This window comes from Balaenoptera acutorostrata, chromosome 8, assembly GCF_949987535.1.
Source record: "Balaenoptera acutorostrata chromosome 8, mBalAcu1.1, whole genome shotgun sequence".
NCBI lineage: Eukaryota > Metazoa > Chordata > Mammalia > Artiodactyla > Balaenopteridae > Balaenoptera > Balaenoptera acutorostrata.
In genome coordinates, this window is record NC_080071.1 from 69,854,586 (window position 1) to 69,876,014 (window position 21,429).

General features: G+C 34.1%; 1 protein-coding gene across 2 annotated transcripts in view; it reads right to left on the reverse strand.

Moving 5' to 3' along the window:
- The window catches only part of ERBB4 (erb-b2 receptor tyrosine kinase 4), a 1,149,217-nt gene that overhangs the window by 705,799 nt on the left and 421,989 nt on the right, over positions 1–21,429 (reverse strand). For both annotated transcript variants that reach the window (XM_007187864.2, XM_007187863.2), the window contains exon 2: positions 470–621. In XM_007187864.2, the coding sequence (XP_007187926.2) occupies positions 470–621 (152 nt within the window). The remainder of the gene's footprint in view (positions 1–469; positions 622–21,429) is intronic.

Sequence of the window (21,429 nt, forward strand, 5' to 3'; positions counted from 1 at the left end):
TTCCTTCTAAAGTTAACAGTATTACTCTCATTATGGTAATATGAAATAGTTTAAAATTTCCAAAGTGACAGAACGGGGCAGAGAAGGAGATTACTAGCTAAAGTTACCAATTCTTAACTGATTGGCCCTCTGATGCTCCTAGCCCACAGCCTAAAGTTTTCCTCCTGCCTGCCATTCAGAAAAAGACACACTTGCTAGAAGTCATGTCCCACACCCTGACAGAATCTTCTATCAATCTTAGGGCAACAGTAACTGTTCTAAACTAGGGTGTCAATCATGATGCCATTGGTACTCTTTTTCTTTTCCTGGGTGTGCCTTGGCATCTCTTCTCTTCTACATGTCTACCGTCATGAACACTGCCAGGCAGGGCAGACGAACATAACCATCAGGTACAAGAAGCTGGTCTGTCTTTATGCATTGTGACACCACTGTGCATTTACAAAGAAAGAAGACAAAGAGACAGCTTTACCCGCAGAAAAGAGAGGTCCCGGTTGTGCTCGATGCTGGTTATCTCCAGGTTGCCCATGACTACCTCACAGTTCTCATAGTATTTGCGCAAGGCTCGGTACTGCTGTTCCAGGTCAGAGAGAGAGCTCAACTTATTCTCTGTTCCTGCGCACACTGCCAAGACAAGAAGAAACATGGGAAGTTATGTAAACTTTATATGACATGCACCATGACAATATTTCCCTCAACTCTCTTCCACAACAATCTACTCCAATTCCCTGAATTAAAATATTTTGAATGTTATTAAGACCCATAACCCAAACACTGATAAATATCTTCACTTTTATTTTTTCCAGCTTTACTGAATTATAATTGACATATAACATTATGTAAGTTTAAGGTGTACGCATGCGGTTTTGATACACTTATATATTGCAAAATGATTACCACCATAGCATTAGCGAACATCACCATCATGTCACCTGATTACCATTGTTGTGTGTGTGTGTGTGTGGTGAGAACATTTAAGATTTACTCTCCCAGCAACTTTCAAGTATATAATACAGTACTGTTAACTATAATCACTGTGTGACACATTAGACCCCCAAACTTATTCATCTTATAACTGGAAGTTAGTACTTTTTGACAAAAATCTCCTCATTTCCTCATCCCCAAGTCCCTGGTAACCACCATTCTTCTCTTTGTTTCTATGAGTTCAGCTTCTTTAGATTCCACATATAAGTGACATCATACATTTACATTCATAAAATGTATGTACTAACCACAGAGAGTAAGAAAGCATGGGTTCCACAGAATCATATAGCAAGGAGATAAACTTAAAATAATCACATTTTCTGTGGGCATATAAAGCATGTAAATACATTTAATTTCACTCAAACAAGATTTTCTTTCAAATTTATAATTTACTCTATTTTCTACCTACAGAAGTAAATCAAAATCGAAAGATGATAAAAGTAACAATTTTATTTAAAAAATATGTTTGTATTGCAAAGTAATCTGATCTTAGTCAGTAAATTTTCTACAGAATTAAAACTTACGCTTTAAGCCCTCAAAAATGCTACCTTTTAAAATACAAATATTAAACAACTTAGATTGAAACATTTATAAACATACACTACAAACAGAATATGTACTGAATTATAAACTTTTATCAATATCAACTGGGTCATTGTGTATTCATTAGTGTTCTGAGGTAAAATAGACTGTTAATAAATGTTCTCAATCTGCCATCTTTGGGGGGTAGATTTTGAATGTTTATATATAAGCTCATGAGTATACACACATCTGTGTTTTTTAGGTTGTGTGTGTATGTATCTTTCCTGTCTTCCAGAAGTCAGAGTTTTAGTTATTACTTCTCATGGTTTGCATAGCTACCTGAACAATTTAATGCACCAACTCTACCATTTAATGCACCAATTCTAATCTTCAATAGACTGAAAAAACTCTATTATGAATCTTGTAATAAGTGTGTAAAGTTAAAAAAATGAATTGTGAATGAAACATCTTTGAGTATGTTACATGGTATACACCAAATTTAAGACAAGATATATGCAGTAAACACTGAAGACACTAGAAAAAGAGCTTAGTAATGATGTCAAATATACATTTGTGTGTCATCTCCACAGGAATGACAAAGAATACATGAGGCTTGATGTGGTGCTCAAGGGGATAAGTTTCAATACAGAAAGGAAAAAAAAATCTAGATTGGTATATTCTAAATAATTAGGGCCACCATATAGCCTGTTTTTGCCTATTGACACATCAAAAATAACAAAAATCTGGATCTAAAAGTCTTCAAGAATAACATAGACCTCTAACCATAGTGGAAGTTCATTATAAAAACAAAAATAAAACACAAACTCTTCTTGTCTGGATTTCTAAACCACATCAAACAGCATATTTTCTAGAAATACTCTTTTATAAGTGGAATTGTGTCCCTCTAAGAGATATATTGAAGTCCTAACCCCTGGCACCTGTGAATGTGACCTTGTTTGGAAATATGGTTTATGAAATTAAGGTAGGATGAGTACGTTAGAATAGGCTCTAACCCAACATATTCAATGTCCCTCTAAGAGGAAAACACCCTGTGAACATCAAGACGCACAGGGGGAAAGCCATGTGACCACAGAGGTAAAGATGGGAGTGATGCAGCTACAAACCAAGGGATGCCAGCAATTGATGCCCAACACCAGAAGCTAGGAAGAGGCAAGGAAAGATTCTACCGTGAGTCTCAGAGGGAGCTTGACCTTACTGACACCTTGATACTAGACTTTTAGCCTCCAGAACTGTGAAAGAATAAATTATTATTGTTTTAAGCCACCTAGACCGTGGTACTTTGTTAAAGATGCCCTAGGATATACAATCTTCAGACTATTTCTACCTGAAATCTCACATTTAAAGAAACATTAAAAATCACTTCCATACTCCAGGGTTCGATTAGTTTATCACCTTGAAGTTACTCTCCCCATTCTCCCTTCTGAATGTCAGAGTCCTCATACACCATGCTGGAACTCATTTGTTGCCCTTGAGAATGTACTTTTTGTAGTGATAAGGATGGATACAAAGACTTCTAGAATCCTCAATATCCATTCTCTTCTTCCTTCACAGTAACAGACTGCACAATTTTAGCTGGGCTTGTGGCCACCCCAAATAAAGATTACATTTCTCTGCTCCTCTTGGAGGTAAACTTTGCAAGGGACTAAGTTCTAACATGTTGTATGACACTTTCCCAGAACTTTATTTAAAGCATGGTTGGAGCCTAACTTTGACTCCTTTTTTCCCCACACCTTCCTCCAATCTGCCGCCTGGAATGGAGATGTGATGGTTAAAACTTGAACCGCCATCTTGGAGCATAAGAATGAGACACACTCTAGAGACTGGCTGAGAAATGAGCTAAAGGAACCAGGATTTTCAAACAAACCTGTTTACATGTTTATTAATCATGTTTATTACCATTAACATCAAGATAATAGTGAATTTTGGTCCTGGCTGCTAAAATATTATATGTAGGAAGGATTAAATTCAAATTAAGTTATATGCTTCTGACCTTAAGTAATTTTAACTATTCTGTCTTGTTGTTTAACTGAATTTATTCCAATCGTAATAAAACTACCAAATCATTATTGATCATCTGAAAATTTTACTGGTTCTGTGGAAGTTTCCCTTATTACTAAAACTAACAAACATTATGAAAAAAATAAATTTCTGTTGATAAGTACAGTAATACTCAACATAAGCAGGAGAACAAGAAGCAATTGATTCTGGTATATGATCCTTCTCCATCAAGATCAAAGTCCCACTTTTTTTTTTTCAATAAAATGTAGAGACTCTAAAAAACACTCCTGATCCACAATCTTTATTTTTATTGCTCACAGCAGCTTTATAACTTGTAAAATGTCTGCTGAGAAAAGGTACTATTATATGGGTTTATGAAATATAGATTTCAATTATTTTAAATTCCAAGGAGGACAAGCTTATATTTTAATGCAACTACTGATGGGGGTAATTAAGCATCGATTAAGAAGCTTGCTCACCATTTCTAAAATGTATATAATGCCACCTTGCAATTTATGTATCATTTACGTTGTACAAGTTTCTTTCAGTCGGAAATAAAACCCACACTTTAATATCAATGTATAAAAATCAATACGTAAACATCTAAATGAAAAGATTTCTAAAATATTTAGTGTATTCTGACCTTTTCTATAAAAGCTTAAACAAATTTTGGGAGAAAATCTATCAATATAACTGTAATGCCTATGCATTTTTTCATGCTTCTCATTCTGCATATATGAAAATATATAATATTAAATTGTTATTATTATTATTACAATAATCTGTTATATAAGAGACCTACAAAGGCTATAAACTCTTTGAGGACAGATGCAATATATTAATCATCATTTTGTATCTGCTGAGCTGTATAGCATAGTGCTTTGCAAGAAAGTTTTTTTTTTTTTTTTACATTTATAAATATCTTTTATTGCATGCATTTAGTTTCACATTTTTTGGGTAATTCAATTTTTCTGTGGAAAGCTTAAAGGAAATTTGAACAAAGTGAATAATTTAACTTTTACCAATAGGTGACTGACTGCCCATTTCACAGAGGACTTCTCACTGAATTCTGCAATTTCTCAACTGATGGGACTCAGCAGTGCCCTCTCGGTAAGTGGCCCATCTGTGCTCATTTGCTGGTAGCCAAGGAGGGGGCGTGGTTTCCAGTCACGTGGTGAGGTGGCCTGCAGCTCCTTGAGGGCAGAGACCATGCCTTTCTCTCTAAAGTCTGGTGTATAGTAGGTGCCCCATAAAGTGAATGGGTATGACTGAGTTAACTGATTAGCCACGCCTCTGGAAGACACTGAGTGTTTGCAGAAACTGGCAAAGAATGGGGACCTCTGAGATCCCAGACAGGGGTAAGAGGACGCCTGTCCGGGAGGTTCCACATTGCAGAACCTTTGCGCAAGTATCTGCATTTCCCACTGGTTCTGCGCACACAGGAACTTAGCTGAGTTAAGAATTAGGACTGACCTGGATTCTAATCTGGTCTCCATCTTTTGGTTAACCGTGTACCCAGGGACAGATGACTCTCCCTCTCTAACCCTTAGCTACTTCATCTTTCAAATGGGGTAACAATACTGCCCTCAAAGGGTAGTAATAACCAAATGAGTTATTTAATAATGTTAATTGCCATAAAAACAATTATAACTTGTATTCAGGAAATAACCCTCAATTCAGAAAAGTTCCCATGTTCAATAAGTGATCAGCTGTATTTTTATATACCATATGAAAACAGAAAATTGGAATAAGTATATTTAAAAATATCTTTCAGTAACAACAAAAAATCATACAGTAAACAAATTCTAAATAATCAGAATACTCTATTCTCCAAACATTCTGATTTTTGGAGTTTTTACTATACATGGTTCCAGTTAGGAAATATTTTTGTCTCAGTGAGACTTTCCTTTATATTTATGTTTGAGTCAAGCTATCTATAACGAGTATAATATTCCTCATAACTTTCATCTTGAAAGACGGGCTTGATTTTAAAAGAACTAGTTTGGATAGATGCATAAAAATCATTTGTATTTCTCTTCATGAAGCCTTCACTGAATGCCTCGCAACTTCCATTTGTCAATCGATTTTACAATCAGGCAACGTATACAAGACAATGCTTAAACCATCAAGTTTCATTGATTTCACAAAGCTGTTTATCAGACAGAATTGAAAAATCTTTTTCACCAGCCAAAACAAGTTTAACAAAATTCAGCCCCCTTTGCCAACACTATTATAAAGTCCTTAAACTATAAGCTTACAATAATCAAGCTTCAGAAATCCCGAATTTACATGTACTCCCTAGAGTTTTCATTTCAACTGTAACTCCAGGAGTAAAGCTATATGTGAGGCCTTAATAAAATCACCAATTATTCTATTTGGTATTGATTCCATCACAAATGCAGCTATAGTTGCAAACATGGGCTTTTTAGTCTTAAGATTTATATCCAACACTGAGTGAACTACATGATCCTCATGCAGTAAAAAATTAAGACTATAATTAGGAGTTTGTAGCAATATAAAAAGGTTGGTTAACAAAATTATTCATTTATTCATGGGGCAAATATATTAGAAGCACAAAGAAGAAACATTAGCAATATCCATATTAATACTAAAAATCAATTATTGCCTCCACGCTTACGGCTGTGGCAAGCAGCACTCCATTTGCTTACTCAAGATGAAAAGAGGGAAAAAAAATTAAATCAAAATATTGCCTGACTTTCAAATCAAATGCCTATGTGAGATATTAAGAAATGAATAATTATTTATTTAGCATCTACTGTTGACCTAATATCATGAAAAAATGTATATTGATTAAAATGCCCAAGGTCTTTTGTAAGGGCTCATGAAGTTGCACATGGCACATAGTAAGGAAAGCAGCAAGCAGTATACGTAAGTTATGTATATATTGTGTATGAGCCATTCAGGGACTGTCTGCATAAAAAATATTTGGTAACCTGATAAAAGTTCTCTAATTTTTTTTATCTGATTTAACACTAAGTACTTTCTCTTTCAGAAGTGTTACCATAATAAATATGCTTTAGTTTAATGTACATTGTTGGGCATTTAAAAATCATTAAAAAATATAAAATAATTAAAGAGAATATCAGAAGTAGCATACATTTTCAGTGACTATTGAGTGCTATTATAGTTACACAAATAAGTTTTGCAGCTCTATGTTCAACATATATACTGAAATGGGGCCAAATTTGCTACTTCCTCTACTATAGCCATTTAATCCAAGCCACCAAGGCTATATCTACCCTGGACTTTGAAAGCAGCCTCTTAATTAACTTCTTACTTTCCCTACTTGCCCCTGTTAATTCTTTGCACAGAGGCCAGAGTGATCTTTCTAAAAACATGAATCATTCACATCACTCCATCACTGAAAACAAACCTTGGCTTCTAATCACATTTATTATAAAATCCAAACTTCTTACCATAGCCTGTAGAACGTATATTCAGATCTTTGCTCAAATGTCACTCTTTCAGAAAAGCCTCTGACTATCTTATCTAAAATAGATACCAGGTTCCCATTCATCATGCTCTGTCTTCTTGGCCTTCTTTATTTTTGTTTTACTGCTATCTGAAATTATATTATACACTTGCTTGTTTACTTGTTTATTATATGTCTCTACATTAGAATGCAAGCTCCGTCGTCAGAGGCCCTTCTCTGCTCAACACCTAAAGAGAAGACACATAGCAGACTCTCAGTCAATACCTGTTGAATAAATAAAATGGACCTTGGAGAAATAATTAAGCCAGTATCAAATGCTGGTCCTTCTATTTTTAAGAGCTGAATGAACTTGAGCAAGTCACTTCGTTACTTGGAGTTATGTGGAATGAGCACTGGGCAAGGGCAGTGAAGGTCAGGATGCCATTGCTCCAACATTTTCTAGCTGTGTAAATTGGGACAATTATTTTCTTCTCATTGGGTCCAATGTTCTATTTTCTTTATGTTTCCTTCCAGCTCGAAACTTCTGTGATTGAATTCATTTCTAAAATACTTATTTAAAACCTACTCTACACTGTTGAGAATGTAAATTGGTACAGCCACTATGGAGAACAGTATGGAGGTTCCTTAAGAAACTAAAAACAGAGCTAACATATGAACTAGTAATCCCAGTCCTGGGCATATAGCTAGAGAAAAACATGGTCTGATAGGATACAGGCACCCCAATGTCCATTGCAGTGCTGTTTTCAATAGTCAAGACATGGAAGCAACCTAAATATCCATTGACAGAATGATTGGATAAAGAAGATGTGGTACATATATACAATGGAATATTACTCAGCCATTAAAAATGAAATAATGCCATTTGCAGCAATATGGATGGACCAGGAGATTATCATACTAAATGAAGTCAGACAGAGAAAGACAAATATCATATGACATCACTTATATGTGGAATCTAAGAAAAAAAGTGATGCAAATGAACTTATTTACAAAACAGAAACAGACTCAGACTTAGGGAACAAACATAGTTATCGGAGGGAAGCGTGGGGGACGAGGGATAGATTGGGAGTTTGGGATTGACATACACACACTGCTATATTTAAAATAGATAAACAACAAGGACCTGTACTGTAGAGCACAGGGAACGCTGCTCAATATTCTATAATAACCTAAATGGGAAAAGAATTTGAAAAAGAATAGATACATGTATATGTATAACTAAATCATTTTGCTGTACACCTGAAGCTAACACAACATTGCTAATAAAATGTGCTCCAATATAAAATAAAAATTTTTTTAAATGATAAAAAATAAAATAAAATAAAACCTACTCTACACTAAGTAATGAGTTGCATTCAGTGGGTGCTTTTGAGGTCACACTGTGGCAACATCATATAAAGTTATAAAGTTAAACACTTATCAAATTATCCAGCAATCCCGTTTATAAGTACATCCCTAGATAAATGAAAATTATGTTCACATAAAAATGTGTACATGAGTGTTTATCAGAACTCCACTCAAATTCACCAAAAATTGGAAACAACCCAAATGTCCTTCAATGGCTGAATGCTAACAAACTATGGTATATCTATTTCATGAATATCTAGTCAGCAATAAAAATGAACAGATGATTGCTATATCAACATGGAAAATTCCCAAAGGCATTATGCTGACTGAAAGAAGCAGGCTCAAAAGGTTACATACTATACGATTCCATTGGTATGACATTTTGGAGAAAGACAAAACTACAAAGGATGGAGAACAAATTAGTGGTTGCCAGAAGATGGGTATCTGAGAGAGAGGGTTTGACTGAAAGATCATGAGGGGAACTTAGGAGATGGCAGAATTCTTCTGCATACTGACTGTGGTGGTGATTACATAGTATACATGTACTATATGTAACCCAGTTTTAACTCTGGATTAAAACTCAGAGAACTGTACACCAACAAAAGTCAGTTTTACTGTATGTAAATTAAAACACACACACACTCAAGTTGGCTTGTATGTTTAACAGAGTTAAATATGCCCCTTTATATAAATCACAAAACATTCTTAATATATTTGTTCTTAGGCATTTTATGCTTGTTGTCTTTGAATAATTTTAGTTACATTTTTGAATTGCTTATTATTATTACATATTTTTAAAACTCTTGATGACTCTGGTATTTTTTTCCCCCCTCAAAACTTGGCTACATTGCTAAATCCTTGTAATTTCTAATTAGTTTTCTTCATTGAGGTTCTTGATTTATCTAGTCTTCAATCATGTTATTTTATTTTGTTTTTTTGGCTGGTACTACTTAGACTTTCTAGGATAATTTTTTTCAATTAATAAGCATAGTTGTCAATTCTATCTCTGTTCTGATCTTTACAGAAATGTTTTCCTTGGCTCGGCATATATTTTGTTATATGTTCCAGGGTCTGGCTTTACCAGGTTTTTATTTCAGATTTGAATGTTGAATGTTGTTATTTTTTGCTATCAATTAATGCTAATTAAATTTGCACTAATTTTGAAATTATTAATGAGTTCCAAATACTGAACCATTCTTATATTCCTGGAATGAACCACACTTAGTAATCATGCATTATAACATTAATATACTTCTAGATTTATTGTTTTTATTTGTACTGTTATTTTAACATTAAAAAATATCTATCAATGATTTAGAAATATTTGTACCAGATGTCATCACACACAAAGTGATAAATAATGGAAGTGGGTTTATATTTTATAAAATTTGCACTCTATATAATTAACTCTAAAAGTATTAAAGAAAAAAATTAACATCAAGTAGGAAATTTGGTTTATAATTTATATTACATAAAACTGTAAATAAAATATTTTCAATCTAAAAATCAGTATCTTTTTTAAAAAAAAAATAAGTGACCCTATAGTGTATTCTCTGAATCTTTATCTTCTACCACTCTTTTATTGACTCCCAAAGTGACAAAACAGGAATCTGCTGAAATCAACTAAATCACTTTCTAAAGGATTCTTGAGCCAAGTGAAAAGGGCATTTGGCATCATAGACCTTCACTAATAGAGCTGTAGCTAGGGAAGACATAGGCATTCTATAATACAGGCTGATGAAAGGCAAGTCCATAGACAATATAAATACTGCTATGTGCTGCTCCATCTAAAATTTAATTGAGCTGTATTTTATGTCTATTGTTTACTTACAACAGTCCCTAAATGCCCTCAAAGATGCTTAAACTGCTAAATTATATTGCAAAAGGAAAAAAGCTCATCATTGAAGACTACCAAAAAATGATAGATGTAAATATCGCACATGATTATCTCCTGTTCATCAATATGTTTTGTGAGTGGTCTACTCTAATCTAGTCTTCCCAATATAATAGGTTATACTTGTATTGTTTATTTAGTATTTCAAAGATAAGCTTAGTAAAATTAAAATCATTAAAAATTATTTTAAATGCATTATATGGGTCATCAAAAACTGACTTGTAACTGCTTGAAAATAAATTTTAGTTCCTGTTCTTTATTGTTTTTCTGCATTTACATATTTTATATTTTTCTTAAATTATATCTCAAAAAATTCCTATGTTGAAAGCTGCAAAACAGAAAGACTTTACAGATTTAGAAATTACATTTCTGTCATCTATTCTTAGATGAAATAATATTCCCCTTACCACTATCTTGTCATAATTCCCTCCCTGCCCTTTTTGTCATTCTTCACACCCCCTTCCCTTTCCCCACACAAAGAGTCCTTCTTATTTACTTTGTAGTATTTCCTTTTCTGTGGAAGTGCTAGGTCCTTAACTTTAATGTAGGTACTGGACTTGACAAGCAATTAAAGCAAACAATTTCCACTCATCAAGACTTGCCAAATTAGTCATCTGCCATCTGCCCCATCATCTGGTTTTCCTTGAGGTCTTGCTGTGAATCTGGATGCACTCGCTCAGATTAAGAGGGACAGTGCCAACCTCCAACCTGGTAAAATGCCAGTGGGAGCTAAGTACGTAAACATTAGCGACCATCTTTCTTCCCTAGATTATCATGCTTTCAACCACCACTTTGCATGTAATAAAGACCAGTCTGTTTGTAATGACTTATCACTGTGAGACCTTTACCATTCACTGTAATTAAAGTGGCAGTCTGTGGGATTTTTTTTCCACTTAGAAGTATTTTAAAAAAGGTGGACATCACTTGTGAGAAACAATTTTCTGGGAGGGCTGTAACAGTAGTAAATGATATTACTAATATACTCAGTAGCAACTACATCTGAAGAAACACCACACCTTACAAATATTTTATTCAGTCAGCCAGGTTTGTGCATATCTCTGCCTAGGTCCTCATTCACTTTTCAAAGAGGGCAAAGAGTAATTGTTCTGACACAGACAAGATAGACATATTTTTGATAACTAAAATATATTCCATTTAAGCCTGATGACTTAATTACTCTATGATTGAACTTGTGGGTTTTTAATTTTTTTCTTTCATTTTATTTATTTCAGGTATTTGATAGTTTTGAGATATTACCAAGACATTACACTACTAATATTACTGGCAACTTCCCTACTCATTCCATGATCTCATGGGTTAGTTAACAGGGCATCAGATACTACATGGACAGTCATTTAATTTGGAATGTTTTCCCATGAAAGTTTCACTAATCTTTGGATCTAAAGATCTGATATTCTTTGAGATCCTATTTTCATTTCCTTTGGATATTTACCCCAAAGTAGGACTGCTGGATCACATGGTAGTTCTATTTTTAAGTTTTTGAGAAATTTCCATATTGTTTTCTGAAACAGAGAGTCTTGGTCACCAGGGTCTCAGGGGTGAGAGAAATGGGGAGATGTTGATAAAATGATACAAATCTCCAGTTATAAAATGAATAAATTCTGGGGATCTAATGTACAGCATGATGATTATAATTAACAATACTCTATTACATACTTGACAGTTCCTAAGAGAATAGACCTTCAATGTTCTCACCACAAAAAAGAAATTATAATCATGTGATGTGATGGTGGTGCTAGCTAACATTATAGTGGTAATCACTTTGCAATATATAAGTGTATAAAAGTCACACGTTGTACACCTTAAATTTATCCAATATTATATGCCATTATATCTCAATAGAGTTGGAAAAATAAAATAAAAGTTTTTAAGAAGATCTGATATCTTATTTGGAGGCTTTATTATAATGAAGCAGCAGTTAAAATCTTTAATAAGAAATTGAATGTAAAAGTTCAACTTTCTAATGGAATATGCATCATTCAATATAACATCTAAAAACCAAGGTGATGTTTAACAACTTTTTTATTATTATTGGACATGACTTTAGTAATGTCTTTTACATTTAAGAGAAATACTTAAAAATATATATAAGGGGGCTTCCCTGGTGGCGCAGTGGTTAAGAATCCACCTGCTAATGCAGGGGACAAGGATTCGAGCCCTGGTCCAAGAAGATCCCACATGCCACGGAGCAACTAAGCCCGTGTGCCACAACTACTGAAGCTTGTGCACCTACAGCCTGTGCTCCGCAACAAGAGAAGCCACTGCAATGAGAAGCCCACGCACCACAACAAAGAGTAGCCCCTGCTCACCACAACTAGGGAAAGCCCGTGCACAGCAACGAAGACCCAACACAGCCAAAAATTAAATAAATAAAATAAATAAATTTATTTAAAAAGAAATATATATATATAAGGATACAATATTTACTACATAGTGGTAACATATTTGAACTTTTCCTTGTTATGGTTTTGTCAAAAGTTTTAGGTAATGATAACAAAGGAGTAAATGCCAAAATGTGTTACAAGTTCCTTACTTTACCTAAGACAAGTCAGTAATACAGGTATCAAAAACAACACATTCAACACTAAGCCATAGGAGTTCTATAGCATCAGGTTCAATTTTAAAAGTAAACAATAATCTATGATTTCCTTTGATAATATAAAATAGGCTGGTAACAAGAAAAAAAGACTTGAATTAAAGGTTTAAAATCATTTAATACTTGCATTGTCATTTTAGTTTAATGTGAATTTTTGAGAGCCTGTGCAAATAAACATAATTGCTCTATATTATAAAAATAAAAGTATTTATATTCATATCTGGCAAGGTTCATATGTACAAAAAAAATTATCTAGAAGATAAATTAAAAATTTAAACTAAATTACTTACTGTTTACTTAGAGATACAGGTGGAATGGGAATAAATACTACTATTTTTTTGAAATTAATTAATTAATTTATTTTTATTTATGGCTGTGTTGGGTCTTCGTTTCTGTGCGAGGGCTTTCTCTAGTTGTGGCAAGTGGGGGCCACTCTTCATCGCGGTGCGCGGGCCTCTCACTACCGCGGCCTCTCCCGTTGCGGAGCACAGGCTCCAGACGCGCAGGCTCAGCAATTGTGGCACACGGGCCCAGTTGCTCCGCGGCATGTGGGATCTTCCCAGATCAGGGCTCGAACCCGTGTCCCCTGCATTGGCAGGCAGATTCTCAACCACTGCGCCACCAGGGAAGCCCCAATACTACTATTTTTAATATTTAATACTATTTTTTAATCCTATCACAGCACAGCACAAATTTGATAAATTTTTAAAATTTGAAGAATGCCTTTTCTGAACATGATTCATTTTTAATTCCTGACACAAAAATAATATGTATTTTAGGGTAAGTTTTACAAACAAGTATCTTTTATTACAGACTTCAGATTTCTACTGACACTTTCTGCCAGGATAAAATAGAATAGATTCTCTGTTACATTCTTTGCAAATGTTCAGTTTTCAAATGTATTTGCCACCTGACTAGACCTTGTAAAGAAAACAATGCAAATCAAATAATAACTATAGAATTTGATTTTAAAATGCATTACTTTTTTGAGGGACAGTCTCATGTAATTGTATAATTTTTATTGTTATGATTTCAAAAACATAAAATAAAATCCCTCAATAAAATCAATTATTTTTCAAAGATACTTTTTAAGAATATATGGGAGCATGTATATGCTTATGTGTATAAACATATTCATTGGGAAGGAAATAAAATATGGTAAAAATGTTTTCTCTCTGATTAGAAGATTCCCAGATGACACCTATTTTCCTTTTCTGTTTACCTGTAATTTCTAAATTTATAAATTCTATAAAGCATTTTTGTATGTAAAAAGTGAATTTTATTTCAGGAAGGATATATATATATATATATATTTAATTTTTAAAAAGATAAGATATTTACTCTATGTTTTGCCATTTCTTTTATGGGAATGTGTATACTAATTCCAGTTACTATTAACACTTTTGATAATCTTGGAATTTTATAAAACATTAGCATTTTATATAAAAACATTATCTTGATTTTAATATAAACTATTGAGAAATTGTATTTTAAATCATCTGAAAGAAAAGTAGAAAAATATATTATTCTAAAGATAGAATATAAGAGTTACCTGAAAAAACTAAAAATAGAGCTACCATGTGATCCAGCAATCCCACTCCTGGGCATATGTCCAGAGAAAACCATAATTCGAAAAGATACATGCACCCCAATGTTCATTGCAGCACTATTTACAATAGCCAGCACATGGAAGCAACCTGTGTCCATCGACAGAGGAATGGATAAAGAAGATGTGGTACATATATACAATAGAATATTATTCAGCCATAAAAAAGAATGAAATAATGCCATTTGCATCAGCATGGATGGACCTAGAGATTCTCATACTGAGTGAAGTAAGTCAGACAGAGAAGGACAAATATCATATTGCTTATATGTGGAATCTAAAAAAAAGGTTACAAATGGACTTATCTACAAAACTGAAATAGAGTCACAGATGTAGAAAATAAACTTATGGTTATCGGGGTAAGGCAGGGGGGAGGGATACACTGGAAGATTCAGATTGACTCATACACACTACTATATATAAAATAGATAACTAATAAGGACCTACTATATAGCACAGGAAACTCTACTCAATACTCTGTAATGGCCTATATGGGAAAAGAATCTAAAAAAGAGTGGATATATGTATCTGTATAACAGATTCACTTTGCTGTACACCTGCAACTAATACAACATTTTAAGTCAATTATACCCCAATAAAAATTAAAAAAAAAAAAGAAAGAAAACAAACTTATGATTACCAAGGGGGAAGGGAGGGGAGGAGGGATAAATTGGGAGATTGGGATTGACATATACACACTACTATATATAAAATAGGTAACCAATAAGAACCTACTGTATAGCACAGGGAACTCTACGATTACTGTGTAATGACCTATATGGGAAAAGAATCTAAAACAGAGTGAATATATGTATGCGTATAACTGATTCACTTTGATGTACAGCAGAAACTAACATAACATTGTAAATCAACTTTACACGAATAAAAATTAATTGTAAAAAAAGAATTACCTAGCAATCTATAAAGGAAAGTCCAATGGTAAACCAATTTTCCGCCTGAGTTGAATAGGAAATATGATTGTGTGTGTGTGTATGAGTGTGCATGTGTATGTGTATATAGCTATATCTACATGTGTATTTATATACATTATATACATATATATATACACACACATATATATTCATTCTAGTTTTTATATATGCTCTAGGTTTTCTAGTTCATACCATTTGATATTATACATAATTATGTAATATTGCTTTGATCATTTATCTCTTCTAATATTATTTTTAAAGTATATTACTATGAAATTATTAATATGAAATACATTATTATTACTATTAATAGTCTGTTCCATCTGCATATTAGTAGTACCAGAAATTATTTTAAGTGCTTTATATAACATTATCATTTACTCCACAATCACATTAAGTACCTATTATTATCATCATCATAATCATCATCTCTTTTTTTACAGAAGAGGAAACTAAGACCCAGAAAGTTAAATAATATACCCAGAAAATTAACTAGTGGAAGAGCTAGGAGTCAAAATCAGTTCCAATTTCATAAGTAGTTATCATTCAGAAGTATAGTACTAGTTAGTTGATGTCTACAAATACTTGTTTCAAATTATTTGTATTTAGCATTAGTATGTTATAATCAAACAAAAATGTACAATAAATAAGCTGAAATGTTTATATGCTTAGGACACATTATCTTCTATAAATTTAGAACGACAGAGTTATACTGTTACTAGTTATGCATTATACTGGAAGTCCATGGTAGGTGCTATAGGTGATAGTCTACATGCACTTACTTGAAAGTCTACTCTAACACTTTTACTTTTAATACCAAATCTTTTATTTTCTTTCAACTAGAAAGGGTTAGAAGGCTTATCCACTTCCACCCTCTAACTTCCTTCAACTCCATCTTCTTATCTCAATAAATGGTTCTCCTTTCACTCAGTTACTGGGGTAAAAATCTAGTCAGCTGACCCCTTTCTTGTCTTAAACCACTAATGAAGTCACACACACACACACACACACAAACACACACATACACACACATCTTCAGGTCAGCTCTACCTGCAGAATGTCTGTGGGCTCCACTTGACACTCTATCAGCCCCACCTGACTGACTGTCCCTACTTCATGAAAGGCGGTCTCTATCTGAATATTGCAATAGGCTCTCATTTGATGCCCCTGCCTTTTCTCCTTAGACCTAGTTTATTGTATATCATATATAAAATATTTTTATATTTTTAACCCTTAAATCAGATCATTTATCTCCTGTGTTCAAATATCTCCAATAGTTTCTCATGTCAATCAGAATAAATGTCCTTATCCTGACCTACAAGGCCCTGATGCAATTTGAACCCCTGCCATTTTTCTGATATTGTCTTTCATGATGTTTCACTTCCTCACTAAGATCTGACCAGGACTATCTTACCTGTCTTTGAACATTTCTATAAAATGTTCTAAATACTTGTTATCAATTTATTAATTTATCCTGTGGTGCAGCAACAGACTGGCATTGGTCTACATATGGCACTTTGAGTAGCACTGTTCTAAATCATTACACTTCATATCACTTAATCACCACCCACCATGTTATATCTTTATCTAGAATGTAAGCTCTGTGAGGGCAAGGGCTCTATTTTGTTCACTGCTATATTTATAGCATTTACAAGTGTTTGACCCATAGTAGGCACCCAATAAATATTTAATGATTGGATGAATGGATAAGTGGTTGTTGAAGTGTTAGAATTTGTCCTGAATTCCCAGCTTATATGTAACCTACATGTTATTTTTAATGACCAGAATGTAAGAACCACAAAGATCTTTAGAGATCATCAAGTCCAGTTTATACATATAGATGAGAAAACAGAGACTGATAAGTCAAAGTGCTCAACAAAGATCAAACAGCTAATCCGGAGCAGAAATAGAATAGGACTCTCCATTCACAGGCTATGTGCAAATGGCACAGTGCCTCATGTTACATAGAAGGCTTCATGAAACTGTCTAGCTTTATGGAAAGGATTCCCAAGCATAATGCTCTGTGGTCAGTAAGAAAACTACAGCATGAAACTTGGCATGGGTACTTAAGAACATTTGGCTAAACAGTCGATTATATAATTGGACAGTAGATCCTGAGCAATATCTTATTTTTTTTTTTCAAGTTCTGGTTAAATGGAGTTAAATGTAGCTACTTAAAAAGAAAATCTGCTTTTTTAAAAGAGTCTGGTTCTCCGCCTGGTTCTCCAATGGCCCAAGGGCGTAGCCCATATGTGCTTCCTAGTGTGTCCCCACTAGGGGGCCCCGTTCCTGCTGCCTTTCTCATAAAGGAGGGCTGATGGAAGCCTGCGGTTTCATGTAGCTTCACATCATCCTGGCATCTTGATATTATTGCTTGAGTTAGCTCTGGCCAATATCTCCAGCTTTCAGCCTAAAAATTTAGCTGAGGTAAAGAAATAATTATGCATTCTAGTGCCAGTTATATTTTTAGACTGGGCTCCTTAATGACCATTAATGCACACCATGTCTGTTAGTTATCCTGAACAGTCACGGACTGGGAACTGCTTTGCTCTTTTTTATTCAATTCTCTGCCTTCTGTTGCTCGCTGTTTTCAACCTCAACATTAAATAAATAGCCAACACACGGGTGCCAAAAATTGTTGACAAGAGAACTCGAGAAGCATATGGTACTAAGTACAAAAAAACAATTCTTAGCTAAGTAATGATTCTTCATTTGAAAATATGCACTATTCCTTCTTCTTTTTGAAAAGTCAGCACACTTGAGGGCCAAGTGTCACCTGGGGACTTTAACTTGCATAAAGCACTGTGTTGGCTCTGAAGCAGTGAAATTCCACAGCAATGCCAGCAACACTTAAACTTCTCAAGGACCCCTACATTATTTATCCTGAACAGCTAGGGGGCTTTTTGCAGAGAGGTCCCTAACTACTGCAGGCATTCACTCTATTTAAAGTTTTTTAATTAACATTGCACAAACACCAATTCTGTGTGTGCAGTGAAGTCTGTGAACTTCCCCAGATTTGCTTTCTCAATAGTTTTGGAATTACAGCTGCAGAATAGTGCCAGACTTCCCTTCTCCACCCCAACTCTCCCTCAAAACCCGAGGATCCCTAGTCAAAAGGACATTGGTTAAAATAGGATAAAACTAATACAGGTACAGGATAAAGGGAAGGGATATCTGGGAAAAAAAATTAGTCGGTACAGAAAAGCCCTGTTTGTTTTTGTTTGCACACTTTTAAAACAATAATTATAATATAATTATGAAATAATTGGATTTCTCCATAATACAATATGTGGAATTAGACAACCTAGAGTCATTTAAGAGTTAGAGATATGATGATCTCTAAGGTCACTGCCAGTTCTAAAATTCTATGTTCAAAATCATCTAGAGAGCCTCTAAATAGCACTAAGCTGTGGGACATCAAATGAGAATTATTATTCCTAAAGCATACAGGATAAAACTCAAAGAATGCAGTTCAGAGATTTAAAAAAATGAAGAATCCACAAACTACTCTCTAACTTCCATAGTACACAACTCTAAAAATCTCTCTGTGAACATCTGAGAAAGAAAAGAAGCATCTTCTCAAGCAGAATTAAATAAATTGGGGATTATGTACTGAAAATCTCCTTCAGGATATAAGACTTCCCAGAATAAAAATCACATCCACTAAAATAAAATCCTGTTACTTTGAAAAATGTTGTAAAGTTTGCTCTCATCTTCTGTTTGGAGCTCACTAGTAACCCTCAATTGGAGAAACTGCAGTGACACAAAGTTCCTTCACATTTGCAGTGGTGAGGAGGTGGCATCCTTAATCGTCTCAGGCTAATTGTCTTTATTCTTGTTTATTGAATTACTTTGATTTTTGCAAACTCAGTGTCAGAATTTGCTTTTATTAATGAAGAATACATATTATTAAACTCATTCAAAGGTTCTATTCTATTACTCTGTGCATCACCAGGGGGCAGCACAATTCCCAAAGAACATTCCTTCGACTTAGAGAAAAGTGGCATAATTGGTCCCAAACTCTGTCGCAGCTTTAGGCATACACAGCTTTATTCCAATTTTTCCCCTGCAATGAATATAGACTAAAACTAGCTGGATTCAGGGAATTATACCTACAAAGAGGAATATGCATGTGAGCAGGTACCTCCAGCACACCTAGTATAACCCAAAAGGGGAGGAAGTATCAACAGGGGTGTGTGTATTTGTGTATCATCTTTGTGAGGTACAAGAACAATCAAGTTATTATCATTTTCAGAATTCCCTCACAGTTTGAAAATAAATGTGAGAGAAAAACATATGAAATGGCATCATTTTCTCTTGATAACAGGAGAAGGAATCATAAGAAATATAATCTACTATGTACTTTGCAAAGTCCTGGAGATGAAGGAGGGCTGGAGTGGTGAAGAAAAGAGGAGACATCAAAGATAAAGAAAACATACTTGCTTTTTTAACAGAATTTATAGATCAAACACACCACAAATTGATAAATAACAATTAAACTATTATATTTTACCTTTACTTTTGATTTGCTAAATTCATGCAAATGATACATGGAAAGGGTAATTTATCTTTTCATGCCTTGCCTGTTGGTAAAACCTCTAACAGCTGCCTGAAGTATCATCTTCACATACCTTCACACAGAACTTTCAAACCATCAGGATCATTGTATGAATTCTTTTTCTTTTAAAACTATTTATTGTTTTTATGGATTCATAAAATGAAATGGGTCATAAAAAGTTAAAAGGTGTTGTAAATTTTACGAGAAAATAAACAACTTATAAAATCCAATAATATTCGAAGACAACAAAGTCTACAAGAGGAAAAATGTTTTGCTAACTTACAGGAAGATAGAAACAGCAGCACAGTAGTATATACCATTGAAGATGTTTTCACGTGTCCTATTCTTAATGGTCAGAGATACGAAGATGTTCTTATATTTAAAGAAATAAAACATGTACACACACACACCCTTCCATTATCCCTGCTTCATCATTAAACAATAAAATGTCTATTTTCTTTTACCCCCAAAAGGAATTCATTCATTCATTCTTTCTTTTTTTTTTTTCATTCAGTAAGAATTTATTTTTTTAGCACTTATTAGGCCCCTGCCCTTAAGATTTCACTATTGTGTTGGGGAGACAGACATGGCAACAAATTATTCCAATACAACTTAACAACTGTTCCAGTATAACATGAAGTACCATGGAAATAGGAACATCAAAGTCATAGACAATAAGCTCTTGCAGGGCAGGGACTGTGTTTATCTTGTTCAGCAATGTTTCCTTCAGTAGCTAAAGAAATACTAGGCAAGCAGAAAGCAACTAATATGTGTTCATGTATAAAATACCCAAATTTGCCCATAATCAGAGGTGGAGATGGAACTTGCAAAACTAGTGAATTAGTTTCCTAGTGCTACCGTAATAAAGTACCTCAAACTAAGTGGCTTAGAAAAACAGAAACTGATCCTCTCAGGTCTGAAAGCTAGAATTTCAAAATCAAGGTGTCAGCAGGGCCAGACCCTATGAAAGATTCTATGAAAGGATCCTTCCTTGATTCTTTCTGCTTCTTGCCCCAGGCATTCCTTGGCTTGTGGCAGCATGACTCTACTTTCCACCTCCATCTTCACATGGTCTTTCTGTGTCGCTGTCTTTACATGACTGTCTTTTTACAAGGACACTGCTTATATTGGCTTAGTTGTCTATTTGTCCAATACGACCTCATTTTAACTTATTACATTTGCAATGACCTACTTTCAAATAAGGTCACATTCAGAGGTATTAGGAATTAGGACTTTAATATATCTCTTTAGGGGGACACAATTCTACCCATAACAACTAGTAACAGTAATTTTCTCCTTTTCCACACTTTCACTTTTTCTTCCTCAATCCTCCTTTGTCTACCTTTTTCCTCTAAGAGGATCTCATTTTGAGACTCTACTGAAGAACACAGACTCCCCTCATACCTCTCACCTCCTGAGAGTACCCATTATTTTGCTAGATTCATTCTGCTTGTGCTTGGTTTGCCTGTGCTAAACTCATACAAATTACCATCATTTAC